Below are 27,009 nucleotides of genomic sequence, written 5' to 3' on the forward strand. Positions count from 1 at the left end.
TTAAAATTTTGCTGTTTAGCATTTGATACCTGTCTCTCAAATTAGAGCCAATAATTTCATAGATCAATTTGGCAAGGCATGATTAACAGTTTTCTAGACTAAAGAAAAATTCAGTAGCAATTCAAAAGCAATAGATGAAATGTGCAAATGAAGTAAACATAAACTATACTATAGTTACGTTTTTAATTGAGTGCATTTCTGAACGCTGTTAATTCTGCCTGTCTGCCTGCCTGTCTGTCTTTGTCTCTGTGTCTGTCTCTGCCTCTGTCTGTCTCTGTTCTTTCTCTCTCTCTTCTCTTTCCCCTAAACAGAGTCTCTCTATGTAGCCCTGACTGTTCTGGAACTCTTTCTGTAGACCAGGTGGGTCTCAAACTTAGAGATCTGCCTGCCTCTGCCTCCTGTGTTATGAAATTAAAGGCATGCAGCACCATGGGAACTGAGGTATTGCAAATATTGATACTTGCACTTTCCTGATGGTGTGAAGGGGAAGCTTGAAAGGTTCCTGCTGCTCCTCCCTGCCTGCTGTTTGGGAGTCTGTGGTACATGGAACAGTATAAACGCAGAGGGCAGTCGCTTTTAGAAACGAGGTTTAAATGATGCTTGCTTTTAGGAATGATACAGTGCAGTATGTCTGTTTTTAACCGGCGTGGCATGTTTTAAGAGAATGGTACTATTTGTTTTGGGGTGTAGCTGGCACATTTGCACAGCTGTTGTCAGTGACTTCTTAGAGCTTATTGTCCAACGTAATCACAACAGTACAGTGTCACACCTTATCCCAAGTACATACAACAAACTGTATTTTTGGTTAAACTCAGTTGATATGTATACATATATCAACTGTCACCACCTCCTAGGTGCTGGTGCTAGCGACATGGACCACCACGCTCAGCTGGTAATCTCTTTTTATACTGTTGATCCTTTTCTCCTCCCCTTTCCTCCTTCTCTTTCCTTCTCTCTTCTACCTTTTTTCATCTATATTTTTTCCTTCATTTCTTTTTGTCTTGCTGAGATTGAACCTAAGACATCACTTACACTAGGCCAGTGTTCTGTCACTGAACCATAGCACATCTTTTTCATAGCCCTTGCTATTGGTGACATTATATATTGTTTGTCTTCCTGCAATGTAAATGTTGTAAGTAAACATATTTTGCCTTGCTCATTATTGTATTGATGAGTGGAATAGCTCTGGCATGCTCTATATGTCTAATATTTATTGAATAAGTGACTATCAGATTTACATTAAAGTTTGAGAGCTTCAGACCAGTTTTGTATTGCTTACAATATCTTAACTATGCAGGCAAGTACATCTTTTAACGGTTTAAAATTACTAATTCTCTTATTCTAAGAAAGCTTTCCTATCTCTCACCTGGGTAGAGCAGTGCTTTCATTGGGCCAGATCCGATGCCCTAGAGCAAGCCTGACCTTTTTCTTGTCCTCATTCCACAGACCAAGTCTTCAGTGGGGATGGAGGTGCAGTTTGTGCTTCTGACATACATATAAACTCCGCTGTTTCATGTCTGCTGTCGAAGCCTTACTTGGGACCTTGTTCTCATTTCCTGATTGGAATGCTTTATATCCATGCCTTCAGAAGTTCCGCCTTTCCCTAGTCTGTTCTTTCTTCTGGAGCCAGCACATTTTCTGAAAAGTTAGTGGTAATTACCAAACAGGTTGAATTCTTGCTTTGGGATTTCGTAGTATATGTTACCTTATAATTATGTCTATCTTACTCAATCAAAATAAGCATATATTTATTGACATTTTACTATATATTGGATAAGGCCTTGTGCTGTGCTGGATTCAGTGATGACGAATGAGTCCCTGTTCTTGAGGGACACAAACTATCAGTATGTGAACATGGAATTTCAGATAGTGTTAAATACTGTTGGTCATATAGAATTGGGTATGTGAAGGAATGGTGACTCATGGCTGGGGGAAGGGGATTCAGAGAAATGTTCTCTGGGATGTAGTATTTAGGAGATACTGTAAGTGCTAGGATGGAAATGTTCCAAATAGAAGAAATGGCGAATACACATGCCCAGAGATAGGGAAGATCTGGAATGGCTAGTGCATGATAACCAAGAGGGAGAGCAGAGGAATGTGAGATCAGAGGAGAGAGGCAGACAAGTATTAACTTGAATAAAATGATACACTGAGGTAGTCATATGATCTGACTATGTTTGGAGAAATGCATGTGTCCTCGGAACAGACTCTGGATAACACATATCACTAAACCAATACCGATTGAATGAATTAATCCTTTCATTTTAGTCACAAGATAGATAAGATTTTTTGGTTTGAATCACATGTTACATATTGTCTCTTGGTGGAATGATGATTGCATTAGTAAGCTATGGATGTGTAAACCCTGTATTTTAATATTTTTAGTTATCAAAGAAGACCTGAAATATTAATTTCAGTGAATTTTCTGTTGTAGGTAGAACATCTAACTAGGTATATACTACAGGAGATTAACAGTAATAATAAAATTCCAGTCAGGCTCAAAACACATAAATTCAAGCCAGGTGGGTTTATCAGGTTATTATTGACAGGGGAAAAGATAATTTTCAGAAGTCTGGGGTTTCCAAGGTGGTAAAGTGATCGTGAGCCTATATAATTAATATTACACACATTTTAGACCTGGAACTCTACCACAGAATACATAAATAAAAGCTGTAAAACAAAAGACAAGGGTTCCCTCAAACTTTGTGTAGGAACCATTCTGTTAGGGCTCCAAGTAAACAGCTGTATTCTAAGTACACGAGTGTACAGTGGGTACAGGACAAGTCCGAGGTGGGCCAGAACTATGTGACCAAGACTTCCAGGAGCAAGATAAAATTACCCTGGGGTTTTATTCAAAATAAAAAAAAATTATAAGAATAAAAGTACTAATTTCACTGACCTCTATGTGGCCCATTTTACCATATTCCCAAGGCTAATTACAACATCTAAATGAAAGCACCTAGCAGCAGCAGCAGCATAGCAAAGGAATCACGCATTTGTACAGAGCAGAGGGTAAGAGAGAGAGCCAGCCAATGCCCTTCACAGGCCTGCTTTGTCAGGCTAATCTAACTAGCCTCTCAAAATTACTTCTATAGAAAACAATAGACAACTAACTGAATCCTCTAAGACTGTGGTCAGCACCATGTTACAGTCTCCCTCACAAGCTGGCAGTGTACTCTCACCTACTTCACAGTCTCTGCCTGTGTACATGAGTGCATGAGTAAATGAATGCAGCACTGCTGCCTACAACAGGAAATTCACTGGAATTAATAGTTCAGGTCTTCCTTGATAACTAAAAAAAAAAAAAATCCCAGGGTTTACAAATCCATAGCTTCCTAATGCAATCATCATTCTACCAATTCCATTTTGGTTTGTTTCCATGAGAGACAATATGTAACATGGGATTCAAACTGAAAAATCTTGCCTGTCTTGTGACTAAAATGAAAGGATTAATTCATTCAATTGGTATTGGTTTAGTGATATGTGTTATCCAGAGTGTTCCAAGGACAAGTGCATTTCTTCAAACATAGTCAGATCGTATGACTGCCTCAGTGTATCATTTTAGATAAAATGATAAATGGGGACTGGTGAGATGGCCCAGCCTTTTTTTTTTTTTACTCCCCACCCCCTGGCCCAGCCTTTAAGAACACTGACTGACTGTTCTTCCAGAAGCCTTGAGTTCAATTTCTAGCAAACCATGGTGGTTTACAACCATCTAAGGGATCTGATGCCCTCTTCTGGCATGCAGGTGTACATGCAGACAGAGCAATCCTGTGTGTGTGTGTGTGTGTGTGTGTGTGTGTGTGTGTGTGTGTGTGTGTGTGTAAAATACAGAAATTAAAAAACAATGAATTTTTAACCTGTCTAATCACTAAAATTTAGATGGGAGATTATAGTCACCAGTAAGTATGAGAAACGTGGCAAAAGCAGTTAGAATGTATTATGCAGACATGTTAACAGTGCTTCCTAGTTACTTTTCTATGGCTGTGATAAAATACTGAGACCAAAGCAACTTAGAGAAAGAAGGATTTTTTTTTTTTTGAGTTTATGGTTCCAGAGGTGTCAGGGTCTGTCACCACCATGGGCAGGAAGTGTAGCAGCAAGTAGACCCTCAGGGGTGCTGGGGCAGCAGCTGAGAGCTCACATCTTCATTCACACACAGGAAGCATCGAGCCAGATGGGAATTCAGGTGGCCTTTGTGACCTCAATGCCTGCCCTGGTGAGACAAACTTACTCAGCAAGGCCTGTCTCCTATGACTGTTCATGTAATGCCACCAACTGGGGACCAAGTGTTCACGTGCCAAGATTATGGGTTTAACCCGTTTAAACCACCACACAGTATATCATGTTCTGAACCTTTTATTCTTGGGAATTATCTGTAGAAATGGAGTGTAGTGATTTTGTTTGCAATAGCCCAAAGCTTTTGGATTGTTAAAAGTTTAGATTTTTGACTCCTAATGTCATGAGGTTTTTAGGAATGTCCAAGTGAAATGTAGGAAAGAAAAATGGTCATTTTAAAATAAGTGGAACAACTTTTGTTTATACTATACAAATTAATTTTGAATTATATATATGTATATATATATATATATATATATTTTCACCTGACTTAAGACTTCCATGGAAAGGCTTATTAACATGTTTCTCTTAAATGCGTGGGGCTTGAGACTAGCCAGTATGGTTCTTTTGGGTGATAATTTTGAGCATGCTATGTCTTCTTTGATATATATTAATGATTATATCTAACCAAAAATAGGAAAATATTGACAAGGCATTGGTCAAAACTTAGAATATAAAGGCAAGACATAATTATGATAAAGGCTGACTTAACTACATTAAGACATGTAAGGTATGTCAGTGATATTTACAGACTGCATGCATAGATGCAAGTAGGCTCTGGAGTCTTAATTTCCGTTATTCATATTACATAAGGAAAGAAATTTTTGGGAAGCTTTTTTTCATTTTAAGATGAATTATTTTGATCATAGGGTTTTTATTTAAGTTGACTGACCCCGCAACTTAAATACCTGAGATAATTTTTTTTTAATTGAAGATACAGTTTAAAGTTTCAAGGCATTGTTCTCCTCTGTGTTAGAATCAGACTTGCAATTAAAATTGCTGGAGACAATTGAAGAGAACTCTGAAGGCAGAGGGTAGGACCTGAGACTGTGTTAAAGAGAATGGGCTATGAGGAAGGAAGACAGTCTTTTAAGAGAGGAACACTGGGAGCAGAGAAAAAAATCAGTGTGAAGGAAAGATGTGTATCCTAACATGACCAGGATAGTAAAGTCTCGGTCTTTAAGGCTAAAGCAGAAAGCAGTCAGGCAGGCAGCCTCTGAGCTGGGTAGACATTGACCCGAGGATCCTTCAGTAGACGGGCAGAGAGTAGGTTGGTGACATTAGGAGCTGAGAAGAAGCCATTCACTTGTGTCTGAGGGGTGCAGCAAAGAGCAATGTTTCAAAAACAAAAACAAAACATTTTTAAAGGAGATTAACATGTCAAAGAGACTGAAGATAGTTGACAAAATAATAATGAGAAGTGTTAAGAATGAAATTAGGAATTAAGAATATAGGGGCTGGGGATTTAGCTCAGTGGTAGAGCGCTTACCTAGGAAGCGCAAGGCCCTGGGTTCGGTCCCCAGCTCCGAAAAAAAAGAACCAAAAAAAAAAAAAAAAGAATATATGGAAATGACAGATTGTAGCAGGGTAGTATTTTCTCAGGTTTCAGATCATACTCATGAAGTACACTGCATAGCTGAGGTGTATTTGTATCTCTAGCCTATTACTAGTTTCTGAGTATTGTCCACCTCCCTGCATTCCTAGATGACACTTGTTAGACCCATGGTCTGAACTGCAGCCTTATTTATAGAGAAAACCAAACGTGAAAGTAGGTGTGTATATGCAAGGTGTGCATACAGCTCTTCGGCAGTTCTAGAGGACTTGGAATTGATTTCACTAGGTGTAGAGATTATCTCATTATTGGGGTGTTCTCACAGTTAATTGTTTTGCATTTAAACACAGATGTTCTATTCTTTCATGGGGTTCATTTAAATAGTGAGTTATTTCAAAGGCAAACAATTTTTCTCTTATAATAAAGAGCTAATTAGAGGACCGTGGATGCCTAATTGCCTTGCAATTATCATTGTAAGTAAGATATGATAGGTTGACACAGAAATGATAGCAGGACATGTGGTATTGTAATCTTTAAGCAAAATTGCTGTGTTTTTTTTCCTCAAGAAAAAATATCATTAAAATCATTGTGTTACCAACATTTCTTTGAATGACAGAAATTTTTGTATCCTGAAAATTGGCCTTTGTAAATTTTTTAGTACATACTTGTGCACAAAATAAAAGTGCTTTGTGTGTTTGATTCAATCCTCTGTTACAACTGTCAGTGTTTTGTTCTAAAACTGGGTCTTATGTAGCCCAAGATGGTTGGAACTTACTGTGTCCAAGGCTGTTTTTTAACACCTGTACCTTCATCTCCCAAGTACTGGGATTACAGGCATGTGCCACCAAACCTGGGACAAGTAATCCTTTTTCTTGAACATTTCTTTACTACTCAGGTGTACAATAGTCCCCTTAGCTTTTATTATGAAGAAAAAGAGACAAAATTTAAGAAAGGACTTGATTTTTCTTTTTCTTCTTCTTTTTTTCTTTTTTCTTTTCTTTTTTTTATTCAGTAGCTCTTTCTACCTAGTTCTTAGATAATTCTTAGCTTGAGAGGCTGAGGTAAAGAATTTGATGTGTGTGTGTGTGTGTGTGTGTGTGTGTGTGTGTGTGCGCGCGCACACATGCGTGTGACTCACAAGGTAAACATTAGGTGTCTTCTACTCTTAGATTTTTGAAACAAGGTCTTTAATCTATTCTACTAGGTCACTGTGCTCAGGGATTTATCCATCCTTTTCCTGCCCTCAAGCTCTGGGAATACAGACACATGCCATCACACCTGGCTCTTAGGGAGGTGTGCACCAGAGATAGAAAGTAGAGCCTACACGCTTACACGGCAGATACTGGTTCAGCCATCTCTTCAAGCCCAGGAGTGAGGCGTTCTGATGGTAGATAGCAGGCAAGAAGTTTTAGTCTTTTTTGTTCCTTTTGTATTCCTAGGAATTGCTACTATGTTTTTTTTTAAATTACATTTGACAAAGCCCGTTATGTTTTAATTATACTAAATAGGTTTGCTCTTATTTAAAGATGTGGAACTTTTTGAGTTCAATAAAGTGCAGTTAGATATGGGGGAATTTTATTTTATTTTATCTTTTTTTTTTTTTTTGGCTCTACATTTAGAAAATTGATGAACTTTGAAATAGCATTACTTTCATTTGTTCCTTTGTACACACACACACACACACACACACACACACACACACACTACAGCTGTCATAACTAGTCATAAGATGAATTTGAAGTTCTACTATAAATTTATATTTTAACATTTTCAGTGCTGACCTTGAGTCCTTTTTTGTCTTTGTTGTTATTATATAAATGTAGCAAATTCCTGTGTTCTGTAAATGGAGACTAGTAGTCTCTAGCATCTGAATCTGTAACAAAACATTCTTCTATTCTTGTTTTTAAACACTTGCTTATTATCAGCGGTCAGATCTCTGAATCTTCTTATATTGTCCCTCCTACCTCTGAAACCAGTTGCAAATGCAGGAAACAACTTGGTGGGTTTTAATTTGTTTGACTTTATTTATAGTAATATATAGTTATTCATTAAAATTTTGAGTGGCTAGTGATGCTACTCCATTATATTTTTAGATATTTGTTTTTATTTCCTGTTTTGTTGCTTGTTTTGCCCAGGCTGCTTCTTTGTGCATAACTCAAGTGAGCCCTGAATCCACTGTGCAGCTTACACTGGCTTCTTGATGGTGATCAGGCAGTCTTCCTCCCTGACTCCCACGTACTGGGAGGCACTAAAGCTTTCTTAGGTATCTGCCACCTTTGCACTGTTATGTGTTACTGTTCTTTATAAACCGCTTCCCACATCCCTGCACTTTTACTGGCTTGCTTCACAGGGCTCCCGGAGAAGTAAAACATGCAGTACTTACTAAAATTAATATATGAACAGACATAAATACTGGTTAACCTCCCCACCGCCACAAGAACTTTTATCGCAACAACCTGGTTTTATTAAAAAAATAATTTATTCCTATTTCCTCCGCCCTTTCCTCCTTCCATGTGTCCCCCCTTCTGCTATTCCTTCCCTGTCTCTTAGCCATGCTCTTTGGGCAGGGGATCTGCAGCCCAGCATTTTCATTCTTGTGGTAGTCCTGCTTTAGCCTACTGAGGATTGCTGTGAGAGGGACCATCCCTGAGAAGCTCTGCTGCAATACAGAAACTAGTTCTTGAAAACTCATTATGTGGTCGAGACTGTATTTGGCCCTTGTAGTTGTAAGTAAGTTATTATTGACCTTGTGAGGCTTGAAAGGCTTTCTAAACTCTTGTCATGTGTAAATGCTCACCTGATTTTTTTACTCTTATTTTACATTGAAAACATTTCAACAGAATATATACAGATAATGCTCTAGTGCATGTAGAAACTCATCCAAAATAGTGAGATAAAAGATAGTTTAGATAAAAAGAATGTTGAGAAATTAAAGACAAGCTAAACTGTAGGCTAGTAGATTAAAAACTGAGTCTTGCAAGTATTCTTGATACTGCTGAATGTAGTTGAGAGTACATTAGCGACCATTAAGCCCATGTTAGTTTATTATCATTTCCTTTTCTAACACATAGTTTCTTTAAAGGTTTGCTTGAGATTTTATTTTATAATAATTATTTTAGATAGATTTATTACTATAATTAATTCAGGTATTCCTTGTCTGTCTAAATAATGATTTCAAGCCATTCATACTAAATAGAAAAGGAACATAATAATTTTCTAATATTCATATAGCATTGTAACTTTACTGTTTCTGTATGGGCTGTATAATTATAGTTCTGAAAGGTAATTGTTACTACTTTAAATATGATCAAATCTTAGATCATGAAAGTAATGCATCAGAGTACTCTATAATATCTATTAATTTAAACACACATATATGAAACATTTGCTTGGGCTAACCACATAATTTTCACATGATTGGCCCATAAAAACTGTTATTATTGCTAAGCAAATAACTTTTAATTATAGTTAGTATTTATTGAGTAATCATTACTGTTTTCACTGTAGATAGAAAAATGGATCCCTCTGAAGTTAAGTGATTTAACCAGACTACATAGTTTGTGAGTACATAATCTGGGTTTGAGTATAGCTAATTTCTATCTCAAAGTTCACTTTAAATAAGATTATGTTGTTTATTTATTTGCAGATAGAATAGTAGCATGGTTAATTGCAGCAAGTTATAATGGAGTGTAAAACAATTTAAAATTAAATGTTTACTCATCTACAAACATTTACAGGTGTTTGAGACTGTGGAGAATTGAGCAAATACGTGAATGTATAAATGGGAAATGAGTGACTGGTTTTATTACAGTTTTCTCGTAGTGGTTTTGTGAATCTATTCATAGGGTGTGTGTGTGTGTGTGTGTGTGTGTGTGTGTGTGTGTGTGCGTGTGCGCGCGCGCGTGTTTACAGAACTAATAATAACTGAATTATTATTTTTCTTTAGTTATCCTTGTTTTTGTCGTTTTGTTAATTTAATTCAGTTATCCTCTTTTAAGGTTTAGATTGAGCTTTCCTAATCTGAAAATTTGAAATGGAAATTATATCTGACCTCATATGACAGGTTCTAGTTAAGACACAGGGAGTGGTATATGATTATCTTTACATTGTATGAATAAGGTGTGTATGACATAAGTGAATGTCTTGTTTACCTTTAGAGCTCACCTCCCAAAGAGATTTCATTTTATTATGCAAATATGCTAGAACCTGAAAACATCTGAAATGCAGGCCACTTCAGGTCTCAGGTACTTTAAATGAGGATATTCAATCTGGGATATATTTATAGTACAGAAAGAACTTTGTACCACAGTTAACACAGAGCAGATGTACCACACCACGACCAAATGTAACTTGGGGTAGAAAGTGTTTATTTCAGCTTATGTATCCACATCACAGCCATCAAGGAAGTCAGGGCAGAAGTCAGGGCAGTAGCCTGGAGGCAGATACTGATGCAGAGGCCATAGAGAAATGCCGCTTAAGGCTTTCTTTTCATGGCTTGCTCAGCCTGCTCTCTCATATAAACAAGGACCACCTGCCTAGAGGTAGCCCCATCCACAGTGAGCTGGGCTCTCCCATGTTAACCACCAGTCAAGAAAATACTCCCAAGAGGCTTGTCCACAGGCCAGCCTAGTGGAAGGTTCCCTGTTCTCAGATGGCTCTAGATGTTGTCAAACCTAGCCAGCACCGTACTTATTTCATGCATAGCCTTAATTAAATTTGACAGGTTTATGCACCACCACTTTAGGTAAAAAATCTTTATCCTTCCCACCTGTTTTCTGTTGGTTACTTCAATTTCCAACAGCCTCTATCTAATTCCTCCCACCGTTACATTACTTTAATCTGTGTTTTAACTACTTGTAACTGGAACGACACAGTGCATGCTTCGTCTGCTGGCTTCTAGTAAGGTTCTGAGACTGATCTGTAGTATCCTAGGGGTCTTGTTTTGTTATTAATCTGATAGACCACGATTTAGTAGTACAACTTCTGGACCCTAGTTATAGTAATTATACCAGTGGCTTTCTATCAGGGTAAAAGTTTATATTCACACAGCACTGTGTAAGGGCTTTAACGCCCCCTCTCTCCAGCATTTGGTAGTGCCAGACTTTTTTTTATTTTGCCCTTCTTGTAAGTGAATCCTCTGTGATTTTAATTTGATGTTTCCTCAGGTTTTGTTTTAGCTCAGTGTTTGGCCAAATGGATGTGGCTCCTGCCCATACTGAGAGCAGATCTTTCCAGTTAGTCTCCTCAGACTCACATGCCAGTTCATGGATATGTATTGTGTATGGGTGTCACATTTGAACAATCAAGTTTTGCTACTCCTCTGGGTCTTTAATCTAGTCAAATTGGCAACTAAAAATGGTTACCATGGCAACTGTTAGTATGTTTTTGTATCCTCTTTTTTTATTCTCATATTTCATTTTTACCTAAAGTTACTTTTGTATTCAGAAGTACTCTACAAAATAAACATCAACATAAAGAATATAATATATGGTGACAAAAATATGTGATACTTTGGCAGAAGGGGTGGGTGTGTGTGTGTGTGTGTGTGTAGACTGTCATTCCTATATAGCACAGTAAAATATATGATACATATTTATTATATTTAGTTCTTTGAAACTACCCTTTCCCATATTTACTTACAAAAACAATATGGAAAAGCTGGGCATGTCTAGAAAATGCTTGTAGTCCCAGTACCTGGAAGCTGAGATTGGAGGATTGCTAATTTGTGGCCGGCTTGTAGTGATACTCCGAAAAAACAAACAAGACAGAAGTAGGAGGATTACCTTGAGTTCAAGGCCATCCACGGCTGCCTTGTAAGACTGTTTCAAAAAACAAAACAGTTAGTCATGTCATTCTTTTCATTGCCGTGGAACGTGCATTTTTTTTTTTTTAAGTCATTAATATCCTCTGACTTTCTGTCCCAATGTGTCCTGGCAGGCTTTGATTTCCTGATTCTTTTGATATACGCCTGGGATTACAGGTGTAGACCATCAAGATGGCAGACTGAAACCCTGCCTTTACCCCAAGTCTGTCTGTTGAATCCAGTGAATGAAATGTTTGTATCTTTCCCCAGTTTGTATTTTGAAATCCTAGTCCCTGGTATGCTGCTGTTAGGAGGTTGAATTCTGGGAAGATACTTACATTATGAGGATGGCCTCATGAACAGATAGTGAGAGTGTCTTTTGTTTAGTTCCCTTTCTCCACCATGTGAGGAAATTATGAGAAATCAAAGGGAAGAGGACTTCTTTCATAGTCCACCAAACTTACTCTGGCCTTATGCCTGAGGCCATGAGAATAAATTTCTGTTCATATGATACCTAGTCATTGTTCCTGTTTCATAGCAGTCTGCACTAAAACAGAAAGCTGTTTGTGTTTGTACATGCTTTCTTCAGTTTCTTAGTATAACAGCAGTCACGTGTATACAAGAGACTTTATGATCTACAAAGTCTAAGATACTTTTACAGAAAAAGTTTACCAAATCCAGTCTAACAGGGAAAGAAAAAATAAGCAATTTCTCATTTCATTACCAGGGGAACCTTGACCCAATATAAATTAAAAGAGTTCCCTGATTGCAACATTGTAGCATGTGAGTATTAGATCGCATCTCAGTGTCAGAAGAGGGCTTCTTACTGTTTTGAGTTGTCCTGGGAAGTAACATGCAGTTTAGGGGAAATGTGTTTTTCAACAACTGTTTACAAAGAAACTGAACTTCTCATAGTTGGAGGCCCTGGTTCAGTCTCTTATGTGGGCAGTATGTGTTTGAGAGACCTGCCTTCCATACAGGGCCTGGGACAGAACCTGAGGAGAATGAGCGCACACTTGATCCTTGAAGGAATGAACCCAGAGAAGATTGCACTTTTAACAGCAGATTGTACTTTTGAAATGTCAACAGTTCCAGGCTAGAAAGTCTGTGCCGACTCTCTAAGGCAGTTCTGCTAAGTTTTAACTTTGTGAGTTATGCAGATAGGAGTAATGTCACTTAAGGAATTCTTTGGTTCCTGAGGTTTTTAATGGACTTTCCTCTTTGATTCTGGAAAATGCATAGGTTCTACATTACATTGTCCTAAAGTGTTGTAAGGAATTTTGTGAATTTCCCACACATTGTTCAATCATCAATATGTTTTCCTTTCTTATTTTGTATTGTATAGATAAAATAAACAACAACAGTCTTACAAAGTACCAGCAAAGACCATCCTCAGGCCTTCAGAAGTTTTTTCTAAACTGCTCTTTCTTATTGCTAGGCAGATCTTTAAGTCATTAGTGTAGACCTTTGTTACCACACTGAAAACTAAAGTGATTTTGTTTTATACGAAATTTGTAATTTACAAAAGATGAAGGTAGAAATGAAGGGGATGAATGAAGCCAGAAATGAAGTAGCAGGTGTCAGCTTCAAAGCAGAGGGGGGTTAGCAGTTTTTGGTGCTGTGCTTGCTGGGGTATCAGCATTGTCATGGCCGTCACCAAGTATTGTGAAGGGAGGTAGAAGAGATGCTAAATGCAGAACAGGACAGTTTCATCTGTTAGTAAGGAAAACAATTAAAAGTATTGAAGTTACAATGTTTCTTAAACTATTACCTATATTAGTATATAATTTTAATGATTCTGCTTTTGTTTTATTTAAAACAAGATGTTGAAAATAATAGCTTGAGATAGTTTTTGAGGGATTGATAACCTGCTGCAGTGCCCTGTCTGGCTGTTGTCCTGCTCTTACAAAGCAGTGAGCTGTGGTAGGTTTTTCTACTTTTAGACTTTCAGTGGAGTTTATCATTGTGTCTGTACTTGGGTGTGCGTGCTGCAGCTCATGCAGATCAGAAGACAGGTTTGTGAGGTTCGTTTTCTCCCACATTTACATGTGGGTAATTTCACATGTCTACTCACCATGCCTGCATGAGTTACCAGCTGACCCATCTTGCTGGCCTCTTTGAGGGATGCTGAGCGGTTTAATTATAATATGCCTTTGTATAGTTTTCTTCATGTTCCCTTTGCTTGGAATCTTGAATTTATTGACTTACTCTTTTCATTACCTTGATAATGCTCACTTGGCGTCACACTGCTTTTTAACCTGGCTGTAAGGAAGGGAATCCTTCCCTCTAATCACACCCATCTGTTCGCTCCCTATCTCCTCACACTCCCGCACTGACCTTGCTCTGCTGAAGCCGTCACAAGCTGCTTGGCCAGATCTTCAGAGTACTTTTTCTGAGCAGTGTCCAACTTCTCTAGTAACCCGTGGTCTCTTTTGTACTCTTAGCTCGCTGTCTTCACCTTCCCTTTAACAGTGCCTGGAACTGTCTCCAGGCAGTGGATCAGAGCGTGGAGAGGGCGTGCATGCGCACTTCTCATTTCCAGGGATCATGGCCATGGTGGGAAAATATACCCAACAAATGTTCTAAGTTTTGGTTACTTCGATTCCAGCAGTATGTTTGGTCCCTGTTGCCACCCAATAACAAAAAATGAAAGTTGTGATGTTAAGATTTATGGTTTCCTAGTTGATTAATCCTGAGTGATACACAGTGTTGGACGATGGGCATACGTGAGTGCAGTGGCAGTGTATGGGGATAAACTTAAGTCAGCCAGCTGTGCATTTGGGGAGCAGGCTTACACTGTAAACGGAGAACCAACACTGTGGAGGTTTTACACAGCATACTTTGTTTGATTATGGTACTACTCTAAAGCTTATGTTAAATTGTTTTGTATTTTCTACCAGAACCTTCTGATAACTTGAGGGAGATTCTCCAAAATGTGGCCAAATTACAAGGAGTATCAAATATGAGAAAGCTGGGCCATCTGAATAACTTCACAAAGGCAAGTAGCTTAAAACTATACTGACATGTTCTTTTATTTGACTCAGCAAACATTTCCTAATCATTAAGTTTTTTGAATATTTTCTGATTTCCTCATTGATTTCATCCTGTTTTAAGTTTCTGAGGAGTCTTGCTCTGTTGTGTAGGCTGGTCCCAGACCCCCTGAGTACCTGCCATTTCCCTGAAGAATTGGAGCTACAGGTACACATCACCATGCCCAGCTCTCAAATGACTTTAAATAATAGGAATATGTTTGTATTGTAGAAAATGCAGTAGGCTCAGAAAGAAAATAGAAGCAAGCCATCGAAAAGCTTGTAATCCAGTGTCTTACTGGTTTATTTATCTTGTTAACATCTGATTATTTATCTTAGAAACAAACATAATTCCCAGAGACCCGTTGTATTTCTTTTCCCTTATACCAATTGTTTATTCCTGTCATTGACATCGAAATTAGAGCTCAAGTGAGTGCATTTTCTAGTTTTATTTCCTTTTATTAAATATCAATTTTATCTTGTTGATCTTTATGTAACCCAAATAAGCCACTGCCTGACTGTTAAAAACAAGTTCATTAGGCTCAGGAATGCTGTCCAAACTGGCTTTGCATACCTCAGCGAGTGGCCCTCCTTGTGTCGTTTGAAAGCTAGGGGTAGTTATAAGGATGTCTCTGACTGCCATGGTGGATGCTGTGGCGCCAGCCTCAGTCCTAAAGCATTCCAGAGCAGTGTTGTCTAATAGAAACACATGTGAGTGCAGCGAAAGAAGCACATGAGTTTAATTTTTCTAGATTTCACGAAACTATCGTAAAATTGCTATTTGTTATATGAAGCATAAAACATTAAATATCACTTAACTTTCATACTAAATCTTCCCAATTGAGTATTTACACTGAGGATAGATGCCTCAGTTCATGCTAGATATATTTCCATATGAATAACCAGCTGTGGCTGGCACTGCCAGGCATTGGATGGTACCAGGATAGACTTTTGGGTCGGGGTTGGTTTAAACCTTCACTACTAGAACAGCACTGTTCTCCTTTCTCTGTTCTTCTTTGTGTTCTCTGTCTGTGTCCAGGCTGTGGAGTGAGGGGATCAGTTTCTTGATTCTCCAGCCTGTCTTTTCTCTCCCAGCTTTATCTAAATGTTTTTGCTAGCACTTCACTGAGTTTTCTCTACCTGGTCTGCATTCTGGGATGGTGTCCCCTTCTCTTCTCTGCCCCCTCTCCTTCCCCTCTGTGAACTTTGCCTTCCCCCACCTCCCACTCCATAGTCCTCCCTCTCTACCCCATTGTTCCTTTCTCTCTTCCTTGCTTTGTTTTCTCCCCTCTTCCTGTATGAAGACTGTGCAGTAACTTCTGTAGACTCTTTGTATTTTGTAATTTTAAAATTAACTTTTGCCTTCTCTGCTGGTCTTGGTGTTAGCTTCGTGTTCGTTGTCTTCAGGTACTTGTGGCTTGGGAAACCAGATAGTCAGACTTGGTAGAAAATGCCTAAGTAAGAGGGATTAAGTCCAAGTTAGGGTCTAAAGAGCTGCCCCATAAATAAATGCATTAACTTTAGACTTGGTAAAATTTACTTTGGCTAATGATAAAGGAGAAGCCTGAAGCTTCAGTTAAGTTTAACCCCAACTAATAGAAATCAATCTCGAGGGCTGGAGAGATGGCTCAGTGGTTAAGAGCACTGGCTGCTCTTCCAGAGGTCCTGAGTTCAATTCCCAGCAACCACATGGTGGCTCACAGTGGTCTATAATGAGATCTGGTGCCCTCTTCTGGTGTGTCTGAAGACAGCGACAGTGCACTCACATATATTTAAGAAGAAAGAAAGAAAGGAAGAGAAAAGAAGCGAAGCCAATCTTGGGGAAATCTCTCAGTACTCTTCATACCATTAGATGTAGGATGATGCAGGATAGTGCTGGTTTGTAAGGTAACTCCATAGCAGACTGCATGGCAGTTTGGAGCTTGTTTTATTTTGATTTATGCTTTTGACCTGTTTCCTAGTTTTTCACTAACTCTTAAGAAGATAAGCCTGCTTAATTGTTGAGCTGTAGATAGTAGATCAGGTAATTGTTCTAGAAGAAGGCTGAGCCTTGTTTCTGGCTCTACCCATTAGGTAGGGCAGGAACATTTACTTAACACACAACAATTGTGATAAGCAAAAACATCCTCAAGAATAGCCACATGTTCCCTACGAGATAAAATGCCTCTATTTAATAATTGGTGCTGCTGCAAGTAAATGTGTGCAGATTTTGTCCTAAAGTTCACTCATTTACCACACACAAACACATATGACTTTGACTGTAAAGTAAGCCTCTGAAATCCATATCGTTAGAACTGGGTATAAAAAATACTTACTGAGGTGGCATACCTATAAAATCTGCATGCACATGTTCCTACTTAGTACAATGTAGAGATTCTTTTTTTTTTTTTTTTTTTTTTTTTGGTTCTTTTTTTTGGAGCTGGGGACCGAACCCAGGGCCTTGCGCTTCCTAGGCAAGCGCTCTACCACTGAGCTAAATCCCCAACCCCCAATGTTGAGATTCTTAAAAACTCTCAAGAGTAGGTAAGAAAATGGAAAGGTAATAATTACAACGCTAGAAGACAAAGAGCTAGTTGGGAATTCTCTTCTGTTTGCACTAGAACACACACTCTTTCTGAATCTTAGCTACTGGCTGTAAGCTAGAGAGTTCTATCCCTTTAAACTAAGCTTCTCAGACCCATGAGTACTTAGTGGCTTTCTACTCTTCTGCTTCTCTTTATCCCAGATCTATCCTATTCCAGACATTTGATTGTAATAGATTAGATTGATAGTATTTTTTACTTTAAGTATGGGCTTTAGTTGTAACTAGCATTTGCTTTACTGTTAAGTGTAACTGTAGCCATTGCTGTTAATTGTACTATTGTATAGGGTGAACTTCTTTCCTTCAACTTCCTGATAAGCCACAAAGCAAGCAAACTAGTGATGTGATCATTTAATCACTTGACTGCCACATCCCATGCTTGTCCTCTGACATCATCTCACTGGATATGGCAGTGTGTATGGCAGACTGCTGATGAATATAATTTTGCTGTACTATTTTTACAACAGACAACATGTTCACAGTCTGATGACCTGCTTTCTAAAGATAAAGATAGTTTAGGCTCTTTTCATTCTAAAATTTAAAGCTTTGAAAGCTTCTTTATTTGCTATTTTATTTTTTTAAGGGGATATATGTATATGTGAGGTAATTAGGAAATGTGAAAATGGTATAGATGATTTTACAGGAAAAAATGAAATTCTTCTCATTTCCTACCCTGCCCCCTCCAAAGCACCCACTCTACCATAATCCAGAGGATATTGACTAGAAGGTATTTAGTTTTTGTGGTAACAAACATTGGGTAAATATGTTTATATGAGTGTCTTTTGTTTTGTTTACATTATAAGAATTAAATGAACTAAATACAGTGTTTTAGAAAGTGTTGAGTTTTACTTGTAATTTATTATGTATATACAAGGTATTTTTGATGAGTTTATGATATCAATGCATATAAATACAGGTTTGTATGTGCCTATATCCATCTATGTATATATTGATTTGCAGCTTGCATTTTTTCACATTGCAGTATACCATAGAATGCTTTCCTTTTCTAAATATATCATTCAGTTTGTTTTTTTTTAATGTTTACATCAGTGTTTTATATGTATGCGTGAATTACCTTTTAAGAATTAGGCTTTATTGTGTAGTCTCTAACCCCAGCTACTTTAAAGGCTGAGGCAAAAGGATCTTGAGTTCAAGTACTTGGATCTAGTGAGATGACTCAGTGGGAAAAGAGTTGCTGCCAAGCCTAATGGCCTGAGTTTAACTCCAGGGACCCCCGTGATGGAAGGAGAGAACTGACTTCTGTAGTTGTTCTCTGACCTACACACTTACTGGTGGTGCACATGTGTACACACACACATACACACACACAAATAAATAAGACATATGCATGTAGTTCAAATGGGGGGGGGGGGCTTCTGTGCTCTTTAGTCAGACCTGTCTCACAAAGTTAAAGAGTGGGAAGCAGTGACGAAGGACGGCTCATGCCTTGCATGACTAGGCTCTAGGTCCAGTTCTGCAAAACAGTAAGTAAGGTCTGGAAGATGCTCTGAGTTACCACCTATTGCTCTGATAAAACACCGTGACCATGGCAGCTTACAGAAGGAAGGGCTTAGAGTTACAGAGGGATATGAATTCATCCTCTGTAAGGTAGAGTGTGTCTCTGGCCGGGCAGCACAGCAGCATGGCAGCAAACAGCAGACCTGTTGACTGAAGCTCAGAGCCCACAGGCATTTGAAACCTCAAAGTCCACCCACAGTGACACAGTTCCTCTAGCAAGGCTCCTGATCCTCCCAAACAACCACCAATTGGGGACCAAGTATTTAAATGCCCAAGATTTATGGGGGACAGCTCATTCAAACTACCACAGATGGCTCAATGGTTAAAAGCACTGGCTGCTGTTGTTTTCGAGGACTCAAATTTGACTTCCAGCAACCCCGTGTAAACATACAACCTCCTGTAACTCCATTTTCAGTGGATTAAATACCATCTTCTGGCCTCTGCAGGCACTAGACATGCACGTGGGGCGTACATTATATGTAGGCAAACACTCTCCTACAGAAAGCAAACAAATATCTTTTTAGACTATGCTGTAGAAGTCTATGTGTGACTTTTTTAAAATTTTGGGTTTTTCTGTGTTATAAATAAGGCAAATATTTATTTAACCCTAGTTCTAATTTATTATTACACATTTTAAAATTGGCTGTGTTAATAAGAAAATTTAGGCCTGGAGAAATGCCTATGTTAGGAACATGTGCTGCTCTTCCAGGGGACCAGGGTTTAGTTCCCAACAGTGACACAACATGTACCTACACATAATTAGAAGTAATAAAAAATAAAATCTTAAATAAAAACATTTTTAAAGGAAAAATATTTTTTAGAGATGATTTGCAAATTTGTTTTGACTTTTTAAGAAGTAGCTCTTATGTGAGGAAGTCATTTTATCTGACATGGTGGTGTACCAGTGATGAATGTGGAGTTTTGTAAGCAGGTGAACCAGTGATGTGTGACCCTTAGCCTATTTGAAGATTTCTGTCTTCAACATTTACTTTGTTTATACAATTGACATGTTTATGACAGGACTATAACTTTCTAATGATATTGATTGATACTAACTTTCTTATAAGTAGGTAGCAAATTTAACAAACCTAAAGTAACTTGAATAAAATTTTAAAAAGTTAGTTTCTTACATAGTTATAGCAATGAAATATTGGGTCCTAATTTCAAGCAAACAATTCATGTTGACAGTGCATCACTGGGTCTCTCTTTTCCCCTTTTTTGTTTTAGATTTACTTATGTGCATAAGTTGGCATGAATGTATGTCTGTGTACCATGTGTGCACTGTGTGCCTGCAAATAACAGGAAGGGGGCACCAGACCTCCTGAAACTGGAGTTACAGTTATGAGCTGCATGGTGCTGGGATTTGAACCCAGGCCCGCAGCTGTACCAACCTAGTGCTCTAAACTGCGCAGTCACCTCTCCAACCCTAAGTCACCGCCCCATCCAACGTTCAGGAATGGCCGACCATTTGTTACTGGATAAACAGTTGTGCTTTTCCTAGTGCAGACTATTTTTCTACCATTTTTGCATTCCTTAGTTGCACAGTTCTTTGTCTGGGGATGAGGCCTCCTGAGCTTCTGTTTTTTTTCCATAGCATATCTGTGGCTGTCTTCCTTGTTCAGGTCATGTTTAGCCAGCCATTTTCGTGAGACATCCTGGGTATAATTTCTCTGGTGTTGCTAGGAGAGCAGTCTTAACAGCAACTACCTGTTCTTGTAGCTCTTATAACCCTGCAGCCTCTGGGCCTCGGGTGCGTCAGCTGGGCAGGCTCTAGAACTGCATTTGACCCACTGTAGTTTTCCGTATCTGCATTTGTTGCAGAGAGAAGTCCTTGATGAAAGAAGAGCAGTCATTTAGTATTGTAAACTAATAGTGTATGTGCGATGCTTATAAACCTATAAATCAAAGAAGTAGATTTTGTTTCTGATGCTTTTTCCAAATTTTGTGAAGTATTTTTAGTTTATATCCTCTTCAACAATAAATCTTATATGGTACTTCAGTTTTAAGTGGAATTTTTTTAGGTCTATTTTTCAGGTTTTAGGAAACATGGTTTTATGTTGTATTTATTTTTCAATTTTATTTATTTCCTCAGTAAATTTCTTGTATATTTTCTTTGCCTTAGAAGGGGAGGGGGGAGGGGGATGTTTGCCCGGATACCGGGAAAGGGAATAACACTTGAAATGTATATAAGAAATACTCAAGTTAATAAAAAAAAAAAATTTGTTTTTACTTTACAGTTTTTCTTCATTTTATATTATAAGCATCTGCATTAGCTTGCTGGCTGAAGTTAGAGTTCTCAATTTTGTCTTCCCTAAATGTTTGAAGTTCTAGCGCTGAGGAACTTAAAATAGACGTATATTTGGGGATTAGGGCTATTAGAAAAGATATGGGCGGGCCTAATGCAGTATGACTGCTGTCCTTGGAAGAGACGAAGACAGATGTGTGCAGAGGAAAGACCATTTGAAGATACAAGCACAGCCATCTGCAAGCCCAAGGGAAAAAACCCTTTCCAAGGTGGCATTTCTGCCTACATCACCTGAACGTTAGGCCTGCAAATCATGAGAAAGTAAATTTCTGCTGTCTATGTTCTGATACCTTGGCAAACTATAAAGTAGTCTTAGTTTTTCTATCTAATATGCTGTACGGTTTTTTTTCTTTCTTGAAAATAGAGTCTTATATAACCCAAGCCAGCCTCTGGGACTTAACTCTGTAGCGTGTATGTAGAATTCCCGCCTCTGCCTCCCTGTGACTGGGATTGCACATGTCCTACTACACTGTAGTACTTGTGACTGACACGTTACTTTCACTTTTAGGTATATCTCACACAGACTCACTCTCTCTCTCTCTCTCTCTCACACACTCACACACACACACACACACACACACTCATAAAAACATTCATACACATGCATTTCACTTTTTAACATACAGAATATTTTCCTATGATCTTAAAACTTAGAAAAATCTTACTGTTTTAAGTATATATGTATGTACGTGCACATATGTTACAGAAAGGATAGGAAACTTGTGAGTTTGCTCTTGAGAGTCTATTCTTTTCACAGTGACAAATACCAATGTCACCTAGGATTTTACTGTGCTCCTATAATGTGACAGATTAATAAAACTTTGGAGACCTTTTTGAGTTGTTAGTATTAAAGAATTTACTTCCTCCTTAATCTATTTCAGTTAGTCCTAATGTGTGAGAAAGTTTTATTCAACTTTTGAATAGAAACTAGTTTTCAAATTTTATACCTAAATCAGAACCACATGTAGCCACCTGTGTAGTAAACAGTCCTCTCTATAAAAATAACTAGAACCAAAAAACAAAACCTGGGTGGTTGTGCATGTGCTTTTAATCCCACTACTTAGGAGACAGAGTTCCAGGACACCCAGGACTACACAGAGAACAGCCCCCAAAACAGACAAACAAAAAAACCCAGAGTTAGAAACAGCTAGAGAGTGTTATTTGAAGGCAGCAAACTACTTGGCCATCAAGAAATACAGAGGCCAGAGGTGCAGAGAAAGAGTCCTGTAGAAGTAGGCTTTCTTTCCTGTACGCAAGGAATACGCGCTCATTTGACCAAGCATAGAAAGAAACAGGCCATGTGGTGCCCTGAAGAGTAAGTGTTGTAGTTGGAGGATAAAGGACAGGTGCAGATTCCCCTCAAGGGATTTGTTGACTCCTGGGCTAACTAGGATGGGACACTTGATGCCTAAGCTAGGCAGAAAATTTGACATAGAACGTCATAGTATTTTTATAGAACCAACATTAAATTTATTGTCCTGGAGACCAGGGCTCTTAATAACAAGCTTTCATATAGCCTTAGAGGTGAGGACGATGCAGAGGGTGACAGCTCAGGGAGCAGCCCTCTAACCTTTACTGAGTACCATCAGTGGCCAGAGAGAGGGCTGACCTCACTAAGGAGAAATGCCAGTCTGAGAGAGCACAGGAGCCAGCAAAGCACAGGGTCGACTGCACGGTCAGATCAGAGAAACACATGTCCTCCTCACAAGAGCCCTAGAGGTGCTAGCATCCATGTCAGTTTGCACTTTGAATAACCATGTAAGTATCAAACAAAAAGAACTGTGGAGAAAATGGGTGAAAAAGGAAGACTTTTTTTTTTTTACTAGAATATTGGATTAGATTTAAGAAGAGAAAAGTAGTTTATCTAAAATTTAAAAATCCCTAGGCGTATTAGTGCAGTGGTTCTCAGCCTTCCTAGTGCCTCAACCCTTTACTATAGTTCCTCATGTTGTGTTGACCCCTCCCCCAATCATAACATTATTTTTCTTGCTACTTCATTGTAGTTTTGTTGTTTCAAATCCTACTATAAATATCTGATATGCAGGACTTCTGATATGCAACCTGTGAAAGGGGCATTCAGGGCCCAGATTGAGAACCACTGGTGTAGTAGAGAGGGTGCAGACGTTAGAAAATCAATAGACAATAAGCAGCAATTGAAATAAGAGAAAATGGGGAGAAAAGACAAGACGATTTAACGAAAATGCATATACCTTTTTGCCAGCAGAAGAGAAGAGAGATTTGGATAGAGTGGTTTTGAAGAGATAATGTATGGAATGTTAAAAAATTGATAAAATATTCAAAACCAGAGATTTTCAAAGTGTTATTTATTATCATAAGTAAAGTGGATACAAAGGAAAGCACAGCTGAACAATCCAAAGACTGATGAAGACCAATGATGGTTGAAAGAGTCTGAGAAAAAAAGACATGTTTTAAAAGCGCAGATTTATGCTAGCAAGATTTATGCTAGACTTTGAGCAACCAAGTGCCCCAAAAGTTTTGGAAGAAAATAGCAACTAAACTAAAAGTCAGTGTATTCACCAACGTTGCCTCTAAAAATGAAAATAAAATCATTTCCAGACAAAAGCAAACATGGAAAATTGTTAACTACAAACCTAGGCAAAAATAAGATCAGAACATCAGCAAACAATGTCACCACTAACAACAACAGAGCTTTTGAGCAATGGGGGAACTGTGACATTAGGGAAGAACAATAAAGGGAAAATGGATGAGAGTATAAGCTATTATTGATTATGTGTGGAGTGAAAAATAACCAGCTAACAGCAGTGGCATCTTAAGCATCCTGAAAGATAAAAAGGAAAACATAGGGAAGTGAGGTTAAGAGTAAATGGGGTCAAGGTACTGAAAGCCTCCCATCATGGAGGCCATGGGGAAGAAATGTCACCTGTTAGATGAATCAGCAGTGTTGTCAACACAGTAGTGACCACTGGGAATGATGAATAAGACATTAACACCGTAGGAGGGAAATACAGCAAAAGACCAAAGACAGCAATTCAAAAAGTGTGTGTGGGAGAGGTCAGTCTAAAGTTATGGTTAAGTAAAAGTTAAGATGATAGAAACAATGCATTGTATATTTATTACAGAATTACAGACTTTTTTTAGAAATTTATTAAAGAAAAATGTCCTATTTTTTGAGCCTAAAATTGTGCATAGACAAACATATAAATCTAAACTCATATGCAAGGTATTATTGTGTTTCTTCCAACAGCTGCTTTGTGATATTGGCCATAGTGAAGAAAAGCTGGGCTTTAATTATGAAGACATCATAATTTGGTAAGTTTAGTTCAGTCTTTTCTTCCATCCCTTATCGTAGTAATTTCCATTGTAACAATTTAAATTAGAGCTAGGATGACAGCAGCACTCGCTCAGTTCTATAGAGATGGGGATTGGATGAAAGAAAAACTCAGGCACAAGCAGTGACTTTGTTGTTCATGAGCCTTAGTTGAAGTTTTGTACTGCTGGGTACAAAGACATAAACCTAAGTATTCAAAGGTACCGGAACTTTTTCAAAGATTATAGTTAAATAGTAAATTTACAGACTGAATTTCTCATTCTTTACAGGAAAAGTAGGAACCAAAACCACCTAGATTTTACTTAAGAAAGTATATACCTATTCCATCAAGCAGTTCCCCCTCCCCATGTGGAAAGGTTTAATGAAAGAAGAAGGGTAGGAGAGGAGAGGAATAGAGGCAGGCCATGAGCACGCGGAGGGAAGTGGGGGAAGGGAATGGGGAGAGACGGGACAGAGGGGAAGAGCAAGAGAGCAAGGAGCAAAGAGAAGAGCCATCAGCAATTTCATTACCACTTTCTGACGTTCTGGGGAGCTGACATGAATATGGTAGTATGTGTTTGCTGCTGTTAAATATCTTGTTATTGATTTAAAGTAATTATCCTTTGGGACATGTGGAAGCACAGATGCAAATAAAAGATACATTGTAGAAACATCTAAAGACAGAGTTGAAAGAGTCTATGATTTCTTCTTGGATTTATACAATATGCCAGGTGAATAAAACTACCAGGTGGCTGGATTAGCTGACTATTTGGAGGAAGCACAGAATAAAACGTCACCAAGTAAACTTACTTTGTAGTGTTTTTTTGTTTGTTTGGTTGGTTGTGTTTTCTTAAATAGAATTGTTTATAACAAAAAGTTTGGGAAATCTCAGCAAAGCAAGAGCTTGATATGGGAGAATATCCTGAAGTATGAAAAGTCTGAGGCTTTGTTAGAGTCATCTCAACTGTTCAAAAAGTTTGGGGTTCTAGATTTTCAGATAAGAGATACTCAGTTTGAAATAGTCTTGAAAGCAGTCCCAGTCTGAAAATACAAGGAGTCAGGAATACTTTCCTCCCAAGCCTTCAGATGAGGGCTAGGTAATGGAGATGTTGTGTTTTTGAAACTCATGTAACAATGCTTTTGTTTTCCTACAGTTTACGCTTAGCTTTATTAAATGAGGCGAAAGAAGTGAGAGCAGCAGGGTTGCGAGCGCTGCGCTATCTCATCCAAGATTCCAGTATTCTGCAGAAGGTGCTAAAACTGAAGGTGGATTATTTAATAGCTAGGTAATGTTTCAAGACATGCCTGTGTTTCTTATGCCTTTAAAGTTTTGAGTTGAATTTAGTATCCAGCCAAACCTGTTCAGATTTTTGGTGCGAAGCTCGATAGTTTTTGCAAAGGTGCATGGTGGAGTCAGGCTAAGACTAAGGGGGTTTAGCACACCAGGGACTCCCACCACACTTTCAAGCAACTGGAAATAGTTTTCTCCTTAGAGACTAGTTTTCCTGTCCTTGCATTTCACATTATATGCTAATATATATAATAGACATATAAGTATACATTATTTTCTTAGTATCTGTAAGGTTCTCCCACGTTGATCCTATCTCTTTGTTTTTACATTTATTTTTGCTATGAAGTATTTGGTTTTATGATTAGGACAAATTTTAATCTTCATTCAGGATAGTTTTTAGTAGTGTTGAGCTATTTTAAATAAATCTGCCCTGCAATTTTGTGTAAGTCTGTGAGCTACTCATTTCTTCCATGCATGTATACAAGTAGAAATACAAGAACATGTTGCATATGTGGTTAACTCTATGATTGTGGTTTCTTAAGAAATAGCACTGATAACCTTAGATATCTTGGCTGGTCCGTGAGGTTTATTCATCTTTACATATTTGGGGCTTTTGCTCTTGTTTGTCATGGGTTAATTTATTTATTCATGTTGTTGCTGTATTACTTTGACGGGGTCTTACTACAAACTCAGGATGGCTTCAAACTTAATGACTGTCCGCTGCCCCCTCTTTAGTGCTAGGGTTGCAGACACACACCATAGGATCTTACACTGAATAAGACAAGTCATTGTAAAATACAGTTCACCCTGTGATTAAAATCACAAATGAAAAGTGGAAGTGGTTTCTTTAGAGTTTATGTACACTGCTGTGACTCTCAGGTCGGAGAAGTCTTTCCACACATCTGATCCTTAGCTTCATTTGTGTGGTGTGACTCTTTCTTTATAGGTGTGTCGCCGCCTTCCACCTTGAGATTTCAGCTGATATTCCTGGCATTATTTATCACTAGAGACACATAATTAAATATTTGCTGTTAACTGTAAAAGCACACACTATAGTTTTTTGGTTTTAATACACTATACTGGATTATGAAGATAAATCTGATTAATATTCTGTGAGGCATTGCTACAGAGGATTTCCTGATGACTAATGCATTGTTCGTTACGTAGGTGCATTGACATTCAGCAGAGCAATGAGGTGGAGAGGACACAAGCCCTTCGCTTAGTCAGAAAGGTATGCTCTGTGTGTGGGGAGAAGGGCAAGCGTGCTTTCTGTGCCATGCTTCTGTGTTTACATTGCTGTAGATAAAATTTAAAAGAACACATTTTCATTAAACATTAAACAAAAATTTTGTTAGGAAATTTTTTGAAGTAGAGCTGTTAAACATGTGATGCATGAATATTTATTATATATAATATAATTAGTATATGTGATTGGGGAGAGCTAGAACAGTATTCTTAGAAAATGATGGTGTAGAATATTTGTCTGTAGGGGACATATAAATGTAGTTACAGCTTAGTTATT

At 38.2% G+C, this 27,009-nt stretch overlaps 1 protein-coding gene across 4 annotated transcripts in view; it reads left to right on the plus strand.

Moving 5' to 3' along the window:
- The window catches only part of Rictor (RPTOR independent companion of MTOR, complex 2), a 92,013-nt gene that overhangs the window by 15,065 nt on the left and 49,939 nt on the right, over positions 1-27,009 (plus strand). For all 4 annotated transcript variants that reach the window (XM_039103527.1, XM_008760807.2, XM_063282846.1 and 1 more), the window contains exons 3-6: positions 14,375-14,472; positions 24,134-24,198; positions 25,351-25,482; positions 26,655-26,718. In XM_039103527.1, coding sequence (XP_038959455.1) covers positions 14,375-14,472; positions 24,134-24,198; positions 25,351-25,482; positions 26,655-26,718 — 359 coding nt within the window. The remainder of the gene's footprint in view (positions 1-14,374; positions 14,473-24,133; positions 24,199-25,350; positions 25,483-26,654; positions 26,719-27,009) is intronic.

The sequence above is a fragment of the Rattus norvegicus genome, chromosome 2 (genome assembly GCF_036323735.1).
Source record: "Rattus norvegicus strain BN/NHsdMcwi chromosome 2, GRCr8, whole genome shotgun sequence".
Lineage (NCBI taxonomy): Eukaryota > Metazoa > Chordata > Mammalia > Rodentia > Muridae > Rattus > Rattus norvegicus.